At 40.9% G+C, this 11,389-nt stretch overlaps 1 protein-coding gene across 2 annotated transcripts; it reads left to right on the forward strand.

Moving 5' to 3' along the window:
- The first annotated feature begins 940 nt into the window (after positions 1–940).
- Positions 941–10,408, forward strand: LOC148032390 (protein ENHANCED DISEASE RESISTANCE 2-like). Of its 2 annotated transcripts, none has more exons than XM_087683040.1 (23): positions 941–1,545; positions 2,094–2,165; positions 2,301–2,354; positions 2,434–2,499; positions 2,635–2,690; positions 2,783–2,859; positions 3,850–3,978; positions 4,057–4,088; positions 5,960–6,063; positions 6,160–6,255; positions 6,700–6,764; positions 6,916–6,987; positions 7,069–7,233; positions 7,322–7,541; positions 7,886–7,953; positions 8,068–8,243; positions 8,360–8,461; positions 8,661–8,708; positions 8,804–8,947; positions 9,087–9,182; positions 9,263–9,364; positions 9,508–9,654; positions 9,736–10,408. In XM_087683040.1, exons 1-22 carry the CDS (start codon positions 1,381–1,383, stop codon positions 9,601–9,603), a joined length of 2,205 nt encoding a protein of 734 aa, XP_087539166.1. In that variant the 5' UTR covers positions 941–1,380; the 3' UTR covers positions 9,604–9,654; positions 9,736–10,408. The 2 variants fall into 2 exon arrangements, with proteins under 2 accessions (XP_087539166.1, XP_087539167.1); XM_087683041.1 differs by having other exon boundaries at positions 944–1,545; positions 7,322–7,530; positions 7,887–7,953; positions 9,736–10,406.
- Positions 10,409–11,389: the final 981 nt, after the last annotated feature.

Genomic DNA, 11,389 nt, shown 5'->3' on the forward strand with positions numbered 1-11,389 from the left:
GTTCCTCTTTCGACAGAGATCTACGCATGAAATAAAAGAAAACTCTTGAGGAAGCATAATCGACACATTGTTATTAGTTGTGTTGGAGGGACAATGCAACAAGGGCTTTGAAGCAAACCTTACCAACAACAGCTACTTCCACATGCTTCTTCTCATTAATAAGGGATATTCTTTCTGGACCAAGTGTTTCATATCCACCATATCAAGACTACAAATAGGAGCCACATCAATGCACCTAGCTCCATTCCTATCCCATTCATGCATGCATGCTTTTGCTTCCTTAGCTCTCATATTCATGAACTTCATGCAAGCACTTGCCTACCCAAGCATGTTGCATGTATGCAAGGGAGGAGGGAGGTGTCATCAATATGAGCCACATCAATGTAACCTAGCTCCATTCCTGTCCAATTCACGCATGTATGCATCTATTCTCCTTAGCTCTCTTATCTTTGTCAACTTCACCCAAGCACTTGTCTACTCTAGCACCTTGTATGTATGCAAGGGAGGAGGGAGGTGCCACACGTTAGAGGGTTTGAATTGGCTTAATGACACATCGATCAAGTTTAATTAGCACCAAGTGCGCATTACTTTCTCATGTGTTCCACCTTTGCCAAGCCCAACTCCTTGGCCCTTCCATGTCTCGTTTTTTGTTCCAAAATGATGTTATGTTGCATTGGTTGACATGGTGTGAGTCTCACAACTGTGCATTATTAAAAAAAAACAAACTTATGTAGACTACTACGATCTATTGTTGCCTAGCAAAAAAAAAATCCACGAAATCATATTTGGGGGGCCGTTGGATAATGGTGATGTCACAGTGGCTACAACAGTAACATACGAGTGAGAGTGTGTGAACGTTCACAAAGTCGACAATAAATGCGAGAGACATTAGAAAAAGCATTGGCCAGGGATTCGGGACGGCCCGGGCCCTGAACAACGGTAACACGTCAGGATTCAGGAGGCAAAAAAAGAGACCTGCGAAACCGGCAGCGACGCGGTGCACGACACGCGTGCAACCGGAAGTAGCCGGTTGCGCAGGCAACTGCATCTCCCCCAGGCCCCTCCCTTGTCTCTCGATCTATTCCAAACAAAAGCCGAATCAGGCAGCTCTCTCTCTCTCTCTCTCTCTCTCTCTCACAGGTAGTTCTTCTAGCGGAAGACACAGTTTCGCCGCTCCGCCCGCCACTCTAACCTTTGTCACGAGGAGGCAGTGGACCGGATGGATACGAAAGAATAATTCTCTGCCGTTGCAAAGCTATTGGCTATGGCTATGGCTGCTATTATGGAAATGGCCTTCGTCTCATCGTATTGCTCTTGACTACCTGAAGCCTAAACAAGCATCTTGTAACAAATAAAATCTCTCCCTCTCACAGAAGGCAAATGTTGACGGAGAGGCGCAACAGCGGAGCTGCTGCTTACGAGGGATGGCTCTACCACGTCGGCGTGAATTCCCTTGGTTATCAATTCTGCCACTCCCGTTACCTCCTCATCAAAGGGAAATACGTTGAAATGTACACGTGCAACCCTCACGAACGACCGAGAAAGGTGTGTACGCACGCACAGACAGAAGCCGACTCACTTGATTTTTCTTGTTCTTTGCATGAAACTGCAGTTCATTAGCGTATACACACATGAGCAGACAGGCGCGCACGCATGTGCACATATGATTTCTGAAATCACTGTACGACAGTCAATGTACGACACGCACAGAGAGAGAGAGAGAGAGAGAGAGAGAGAGAGAGAGAGAGAGAGAGAGAGAGAGAGAGAGTGTGTGTGTGTATTTACGAAAAAAAAAAAAAGAGAGAGTGTGTGTATAATGGAGTGAATATTGGGCAATCCGACACACGTTACGAAATTGCATGCAGTTGGTAAGGAGTGATTACTCATCCCTATAGCTATTCATATTGCAAAGGCCCTTGGGGTATACCTTTTGTTATGCAAAACTCATCCTGTCTGAGGTGTCTCAGCCTATGCAGTCTATGAGTTAGGTCTTGCAAAATGGACATGAAATGAAAGTTTGTGGGCAGCCGATGATTCTCTATGGGTAGACCTTCTGCTAAATCTTAACATCAGTTTGTGTTGTTTTGATGCAGCCAGTGCGGAGGGGCATTGTTGGTAAGAACTTTATGGTTGAGGAGCTTGGGCGCCAGATTTTTCATGGGAGGGTAAACCTCAAAGCATTTACTGAAGGATGTTTCTTTCCTGTTGTGAAGCTAGCTTTTGGTTCCTCAAAGTTAATACAAACATTATGGTTTTCTAAGCTACTACATTTTCCTTGTATTTGTCCTATTGGGATGCAGGCCTTGTATGTACTGAGAATTTATAGCCTTGTTGACCGTAGCAAGCAGGGGAAGGTATGGTTTTACATTATCTGGAAAATTTACATGTAGGCTTTGAGGAATGTAAAGCTCACGTCTTCTAGATGGTGACTAGCTTGCTTGCTGCACTGCTGGGGAGGTTGACAAATGGATTGCTGCATTTCAACATGCCAAAGAAGAGGTATCACATATTGTGCAGTCAGCTTCCTAATTGAATGTGTTTTGAAGTTAATGTGCAGAGATGACTTTTGAGCAAAGAATGCGTTGCTCTTTCTTGTAAATGGATAGTTATGGTCTGGTATACTCACTCTTGCAGGCTGAATGTGAGATAGAAAAGGGAAGCGGTCGGAAGTTAATCAGCAATGAGGAAGAGTAGGGTGCTTGCACTTAGTTAACTTGGCTTGACATTTGATGCATCTCTATATGCTCTTCCACTCCAATTTGTGTGCACTCTCTATGTACAGGTTCAAATTAAGTGGTTCACGCTACCATGCACGATCTTACATAAAACTGCCTCGTCATTCAGTTCTAATCGGCAAAGGTCTGTGGCATTTGACCTTTTCAAACAAGGTTTATTTTGCTGCTAATATTGCAATGCATGAAAATATTGATTGTAGCCCAGACTTCTTAATGTGGAGTTTTTAAAGCGATTGATAGGTCAATATCATGCTAGTTGTGTTTCCAATTGATTAACATGGTTTACCCCTGCTTTTTTCTTGTGAAATGTGGAATACTCTTTTGTCAGCTTTTGTACTTCCCTTGGTTCCTTATTACTACTGCAGAGTCTGAAGATGCCTTTCTTTACGAGGTGCACATGTGTCTTTTGGTCTAGTTTCAAGATCTTTCTATTCAATGAACTTCTTTGGCCAATCATATTGGCACTACGTCCATAGGTGCCTCCTCATGACCCATTGGTGCACATGTTCATTTTTTGCCACTGCATTAGTTCCTCTTCCCTTGTTATCGTTTCTCTTCTTGTTCCCTTGTTATTGTTTCTTCTAGCGATTGCTCATTCACTGAGCTCTGTTGTCTTGTTGTCGTGGCGGTCTCTTGGCTGTCAATGCCCAGCCGTTGCTTGCATGTAGTTCCTGTCAAGCTGTTTGCTAATGCTCATTTACTGCTGCCAGTTTTGCTGTCCTCCTTGCCTCTTTCTCATCCTCCCCAAACCCCCAAATTGCCCACAATCAATCAAAACAACGTGCCCCGCACACGCACCCCCCCCCCCCCCCCCCCTGCCCCGCCCCGCGCCACAACCCCCCCCAAAAAAAAACCCCTTTCTGCGTCCCGTGCATCACACACAATGATGATGAACTTGGGCAAAACAGTATCTAGTACCATTTGTGGAGGACTTTAGAGGGTGTTACTGGTAATGTCTTGGCTATGAATGTAGTGATTGGTAGTAGGTCTAAATTGAAAAGGTTGATTGATAGACATAATAAGCTTGTTGGAAATACTATGTTTCCTGCAACATGCAGGATATATCATGTTGGCCCTAGACATCTAAGGTCTGACTCATTTGCATTTGGACCAGGTCCTGACTCATTGCTATGGCGACCATCAATGGTGGCACAAGATCCAGATGATGTGGATGATTACTTCAAACACCAAGAAACTGATGCTATTGAGCAAGAGAATTGGAGGTGTATTTTGACAGTCAATGGTATTAAATCTTCCAGCTAGAGTCTTTTACACTGTTTTGTAAGCTTTGAATTGTGCTGATAGTCGAACATTGTTACAGGTTTGAGGATCTTTGAGGATATCTCTATGAAGGTTGGATATTTGGTTCCAAATAAGGCGTCTTTTGGTTTGTTTGATACATTTTATCAGACTTTGTGACTTGTTGCATTGCTCACTAACTTCACAAAGGCATATTTGTGAGTTGGGAAAAAAACTGACCTGTTCATAGAATTGTATGATTCCACAAACTGTTTAGGATAGAGCTTCAGCATGCACTTTAGGTGTCGATTTCTGGTGCGTTTCCTAAAGGCTAGATGTTGTGAGCTAAGAATCATATCAGAATGCTCTTTTAAGAATGTGAGGCTTATTGTTCTGCGAAACTCATTTGGAGGTTTTGCAACTGTCATAAGCAGCAAAGTGATTGGGAACAGTCGCACAAGCAGGTGAGGATGGAGCATCAGAATGCATTTTAGAGCTCTATTTATGGCTTCCTTTCCAAGAGGGAGGATGTCGATAGTTGGAGAAAAGTTGATGTAGGTTTTCAGATTTAGTTGCTTTTCTCCAAACAGTCCATTGGTTTTGAAAAGTGAGCTATTCAGTGAAGTTCAATTTGTGAAAATGGAGGAGGTCGGTTTCTAGCTCCCTTTCTGAGAGACAAAAATGCAGGATTTGATTTTGAAAAGTGAGCTTAGATTTAGCACACCTGTTTAAGAATATGAAGCTTAAAGGTTTATTGTCCAGTGAAGGTCAATTTGTGAAAATACAAATTTATTGTGTAGTGAAGCTCAAAAGCACAAGAAAGTGAGCTAAGAATCAGCACACCTGTTTAAGAATGTGAAGCTTAAAAAGGTTTATTGTCCAGTGAAGTTCAATTTGTGAAAGTGCAAATTTATTGTCTAGTGAAGCTCAAAAGCGATAATGCAGGAAAGCGAGCTAAGAATCAGCACACCCTTTTAAGAATGTGAAGCTTAAATAAAGGTTTATTGTTCACTGAAGTCAATATGTGAAAATGGATGATTTACTACAATCATCCATGAAAGCAGCAAGGTGAGCATGGGAGTTTGGAGAAAAACAGACTTTTTCCACAGAACTATGCAATTTCGTAAGAGCGTTAGGATAAAGGACCAGGATGCACTTTAGAGCTTGGTTTCCAGCTTCCTCTCCATGAAGTGGGACGTTCTTAGCTGGAGAATTTAATTTGAGGCTTTACATGTTTGTTGTTTGGCGAAGCCCAAAAATGAAAATGGAGTATTTCCAACCATCCATGGAAGAACAATTAAATTGGCCTCCAACTCAATCCACTACACAACTTTCATATGGATGGACAAAAATTGATAAGCCTGGACATCCATCATCATGGTGTTAGTCAGAGGATCCAGTGTGGTTTGTACTGATCTGCTAGTTAAAATACATGTCCTAGTTGGGGTTGTACAAGGGAACTGATTGGAGTTTCAGAGACCGAACATGAATCATCCCATTCCAATATTACAGTATGAGGATTGAATATTTTACTGCATTGCCTTGAACCCAAATAAGAAGTTGTTTTCACAATTAATTCAGAGACAATGACAATTCAAATACAAATAGTTTTGCTGTCTCAAAAGGAAGGTACTACTTCTTGGCTTTGAAACATCATTGACAGAAAAGCTTTGTACCACATGATTGTAGTATGGACGTACAGGCATACGACATTGTCATTAGCATGTAGTGAAGCATGAGTTAGCTTTGTTGACAACTTTTAAAGCATTTTGTGAAGGATCAGTCTTGCTTTTTTAATTGTGGCATGTAAATTTGGAACTTTGAATGAGTTATGTTTTTATTGATTTATATTATGGCATGTGAATTTGGAACTTTCAAGAAGTTATCTTTTGATCTCAGAGGATCTAAAGGGTTGTTTCACACACTGACTTGCTGCCGGAGGTATGTCCTGATTGTAAACAAAATTAGTAATGTTTTGTTTACAGGGAAATAAAGGCTCCAGGTTCATGAAGTCTGTTGGTGTAGTTAATGCCACACCAGATCAGATTTTTGACATGATCATGACGCTAGACAAGAACCAACGTCACCAGTATGTGTTTCTTTTTGTCTGACAAATGCCTGTGGTTTTCAGTCAACAATCAGGCATGGTCATATTTAAAGTGTTATGTCTGTGTGGCTTTGTCAGGTGGGACACATTGACTGGTGATTTAGAGTTAGTGGAGGATATTGATGGCCACTCTGACATTGCACATGGAGTTTATGACCCAAGGTTCCACAGAAGGTTTGTGGTTGTTTGGACTGCATTCATGTTGTCAAATGAGTTATTCCACAAATAGAGTTTCAGAATGCATTGTTCCTATTGTGGATTTTAGTAAGGTCTCAAGGATCCCAAGGTTCCACGGAAGGTTTTTGTCATTTGGAATACAGTCATGTTGTCAAATGAGTTATTCCAGAAATAGAGTTTCAGATGCATTGGTCCTTCCGTTTCTTGATTCTAGCAAGGTTGCAAGAATAAATGATTATGTTTATGGAATCTTGCTTCAATTAGAAAGCGATGGCCTGCTGTTCTTAAAAGATTCTGTGTTTGTGCCATGGAGATGGGGATGGCATACAAAAGAAAAAGTCTTGCTACCTTGTGATCGCATAAATAATTAGTGATGCAGCCTAGTTAGCATCCTTTTTGTCCAGGCTTCTATTTACAAGCACGGTTCATTTTTCATTGTAGATGTTGTTTCAAACAAGATTTCATTTTTTTGCGGCGATGGCGTCACGACCAAGATGGATCATTTTGTAAGTGCAAAACCTTTGTATATTACAGGATAGCAATTGCAGAGTTCAGGGTTACTTTAATTCCTACTGCTTGCTTTTGGTATTTCATTGGTACTGATGTTCAGCAGTGCATACTACTCACTCTTATTATTACATTGCTATTGATGTTCAGCCATTACTGAAGATTCAGCTGTTCATAAGAAGTGCCCTCGCCGATTTGGTCATCGACGTGTCAAGCTAAACCGTATGTCTTTTTCATTGCATATATCCTGATGGCAGTATATGATTCATATTAGTCAATGTCATATTTTGCACATGATTGCAGCAACTGTTTGGGAAATTAGTCCTCTGCCTTCAAGATTTGGCACTTCAAGGTCTCTGGTCACCCAGATAATGGAGGTCAAATCTCTGGGTTGTCCACTGTGGGAGAAATTGTTTCCTTTGGATTTCCAGAAAACCATACCATTTTTTTTGCTTTGTCGCACAGCAGGTGAGGTCTGGTATTCCTAATTGATTCTGTAGTAAGATCTTCCTGTCAGGTAACTTTTCTAAGTATTTGCATAAAGGATATGGTTCAGGTTTGAGAGAATTTTTTGCTGCAAGCAATGAAGCTGAAGATGGAGGTCAAGGGCAGCCACGTGCAGTTGCATCAGTTGCCATTGATGAATCCATGCAAGAAGAAGCAGAGACTCTCGACATAAATGAGCAATTTTATGATGCCATTGCTGTAGACGAACCGTCTGGGGAGGAGGGAGAATTAGAAGAGCAACTGAAAAGAAACAGCAAGGTTCGGTTTTTGATAATGCTTTACTTATTTATAACTGCACAGGGCGGGGGGCGGGAAATCTTAATTTCACTGTAATAGGACATAAACTTGTGGGATTAGTGGATCATCATCGTATATGGCATGGCTGAGCGTTTGAGCTTGGAGTAGCTGCAAAATTTTACTAGTGTGACTGACTAGCTGGTTATCAGCAGTCCACCTTATCACAGTTTATTTTCTTTACTGATATACCCCAAGAAATCAACTGCCATGAACTTGTATCTCATTGGGCTGACCTATGAGATGGAAAAAGTATCGTGCCTGATAAAGAAGAAAAAAGAAGACCAAAAAAGAAAATTGACATCGTGTGCTGACATCAGGTTGTAGCTTCAGCCAGAAGTTCATCTTGGAGTTTGAGGCTAGGGCTGCCAAGTAAGAGGCCACCAAGTAAGTGATCTCTGCAAAAGCCTTCAATTGTGGCATGTCTAATAAGAGAAAGGTGAAGCTTGAGTTGAGTAGGTTGCTAGGCCCTGTCTCATGTTTGTGTATTCAACCTTACAGGTCGACAGGAAAATGAGGAGCTGTTGTTGAGCGCAGAACCCGTAGATATTGACACAAAACTCTGCAAATGCTCTTTACGACCTGGAACTTCTGATGCCGATTCAGACTGCTGGAGTGATCCTGGAGGACAAGGCTTTATGGTTCGTGGACGAACATATATTAACGACTCTATCAAGGTTTGTGCTCTCAAGTGGTTAAACAATTTTCTAAGCTTTATTTTGTAGTCAGGCATTGCCCTTGGGCACTACTTTCTAAATCATGCATTTGTCACTGTGCATCTTGTTTTTGATAGGTGCCAGGTGGTGATCCCCTTCTAAAACTTCTTGGAGTTGATTGGTTGAAACATGAGAAAAGGATTGATCTAGTGACCCAGCACCCACGCTCTTTGGTGAAGGTTGGTAAACTTGGTCTGATTATTTGAAGTTCAGCATAAAATTTGAAGACAGACAGTTAAGTATACAATTAAGGATTGATCTACTAGAATGCAAAACTTGGTCTGATTATTTGAAGTTGAGGATTGATCTACTAGAATGCAAAAGTTAAGCATAAAATTTGAAGACAGACATGGGATTGTTAATTTGTTTCTCCTACAGATGTCAGAAGTGAAGAGATTACCCTTTGTGCTGGCTGTAAATCTTCAGGTAATCCTAACTGCTGTGATATTTTGTAGAGGCCTACGTGCCAAACTATAGTTCAGTGTTGACGCAGATGACTGGCTTTTGTATATATTCTGTAGATACCTGCCAAGCCAAACTATAGTCTAGTGTTTTACTATGGAGCTGATCGGCCTATCAGGCCAGGCTCTTTGCTCCATAAGTTTGTCACTGGAGACGATACATTTCGAAACTCACGCCTCAAACTCATTCCCAGAATAGTTGAGGTAAGTGTATAGTGTGTGAAGTAAAAGTTCAATTAATGTGAATGACAACTATGGTGTCTTGAGCAGATGGATGCATTGAGTAATTTTTGATAAATCAGTATGTGGCGAGTTCTTAGCTGCCAGTTTCAACGTGCTGCAGGGGTACTGGGTGGTGAAGCGTGCTGTTGGAACCAAGGCTTGCTTGCTCGGCAGAGCATTATCATGCAGATATTTCAGTGAAGACAACTTTCTAGAGGTTTAACATCTCTGTTTTGAGCATAATTTTTATTCACTTTTAATTCAGAAAAGCTCAAATATCTCTCTTTGTTTGCGCAGATAGATGTGGATGTGGGCTCGTCTTCTGTAGCACGCAGTGTGTGTGGTCTTGTTTTGGGGTATGCTACAAGTGTTGTGATTGATTTTGCCATATTGATAGAGGTATGCAATTCATCTCATTCAGATTTTAGCAGGTAGGAAATTTGAGAGTTTGTTTACATGTATATCTGCAAGATAGTGTGTGTGGGAGATTTGAGAAAATGCAGTCAAGGTGGTCACGGTTTCGTGCTTGCTTGTTTATTCAGGCTAAGGAAGACAATGAACTGCCCGAGTACTTATTGGGCACAAGTAGAATACTTCGAATTGATCCCAAATCTGCAGTGCATTATGGGGACATGTGAAGTTGCTGTTATGGGAATTCAAATTCATTTCCTATATAGTGTCTGAAATAGGTGCGTTTAAGGATGTCACATGCCTAAATTGAGTGAAACTGGCTCACACTCTTTCATGAGTTACTTTTTACTGTGTTGCAGGGAACAACCACAAACAATCTTAGCTCTTTGATGCTGCAAGGGAGCTTGTACTTGTGGACTTATTTACAGTACATGTCACTCTTTTCCTTGTAAAATCACACATTATTCTTTTCACATCATGGAATTTATTGCCACAGGTTGATATCTGTGCCAGCTTAGCATAGCAGAGATACATTATTTTTTCCCTCTTCATTGGGAGGGGTGGTGGCAATAACGTGTCCAAGAAGTTGAGTGCCAGACATACATTCTTTCTAAGACAAACTGTCCAACATTTGGACTGACAGACATGGATACATTCTTTCTAAGACAAAACTGTCCAGCAAGTGAACTGCTAGACATGGATACATTCTTTCTAGGACATAAATTAGGCTTGCAATTTCAACACACGAGGCTTGCAATTTCAACACACGAAGATTCTTGAATACTCTGTGACCAATCATTCAGTTGTATACATTCTTTCAATGAGATATGAGAGATAACAGCCCATAGTTGTATACATTCTTTCAATGAGATATCAGAGAAAATAAACCATGAGACAGTCATTCAGTTGTGTACATATTTATGTATACTGTTTCGGTGGTCATGTTCCATTGTTGTAAAAATAATTTTCTTGCAATGGGCGCGTTGATTTACTGAAATTTGTTCAATGAAAACTGTGTGCAATAAACCACGAGACAATCATTCAGTTGTATACATATTTATGTATACTGTTTCAGTGGTGTTCCATTGTTGTAAAAATAAATTTCTTGCAATGGGCGCAATGATTTGCTGAAATTTGTTCATTGAAAACTGTGTGCATCCATGCATCCATGCGTGCATACAAGCACATGCACAGAAGAATTTCACGCAGGCATGGATGCATACAAACATGTGGATAAAATAGTTCGCTGATGCATACAAACATGTGAATAAAACGGTTTGCTGAAATTGATGCTATGGGGAACTATGCACACCATTAATGTACAATTCGAAAAATATGTTGAAGCTTCAGACTTGTGGGATTGTCCCATAAGAGTGTCCAATCATTCAGTTGTATACATTCTTCAATGATAAACTGTAGGTTCTCGTTTTCTCCCACTATCTTTTGACTCATGCCGTTTTCTTGGCAACATCTCTCCCCTTGCACCACCGCACCGCCTCGATCTCTTCAGCCGCCATGTTTCAAGTAATTCATTGTATATGTCTTTCTAGTGCTAAACCATAGTTCTCATACCGTCTTTTGCACCAAATACATTATCTTTCCAGGAATATTGAGATGAACCCACAGACTTTACAGTAGTTGTGGCATCATCACCCAAGCCAAATCATGGTCCTAATATCGAGATGAACCCAATGACTTTCTCAGCAGTTGTGGCATCATCACCCAAGTCAAATCATGGGCTGAGCTTGAGCTCATGGGAGGATTGAGAAGTATGCATGATTTTCATTGTACCTTGCCAAACCAAATACTAGTAATTATATTGACAAGTATGCCCATTGATTTTCTTTGGCTTTTCAAGAATTTGTGATGTGCTTTTGGCCAACCCAAGCACCAACTCATGGGAGGATCGAGAAGTATGCATGATTTTCATTGTACCTTGCCAAACCAAATACTAGCAATTATATTGACAAGTATGCCCATTGATTTTCTTTGGCTTTTCAAGAATTTGTGATG

Source organism: Lygodium microphyllum, chromosome 8 (assembly GCF_053477565.2).
Source record: "Lygodium microphyllum isolate KBCC chromosome 8, Lygodium_microphyllum_v1.1.10, whole genome shotgun sequence".
Lineage (NCBI taxonomy): Eukaryota > Viridiplantae > Streptophyta > Polypodiopsida > Schizaeales > Lygodiaceae > Lygodium > Lygodium microphyllum.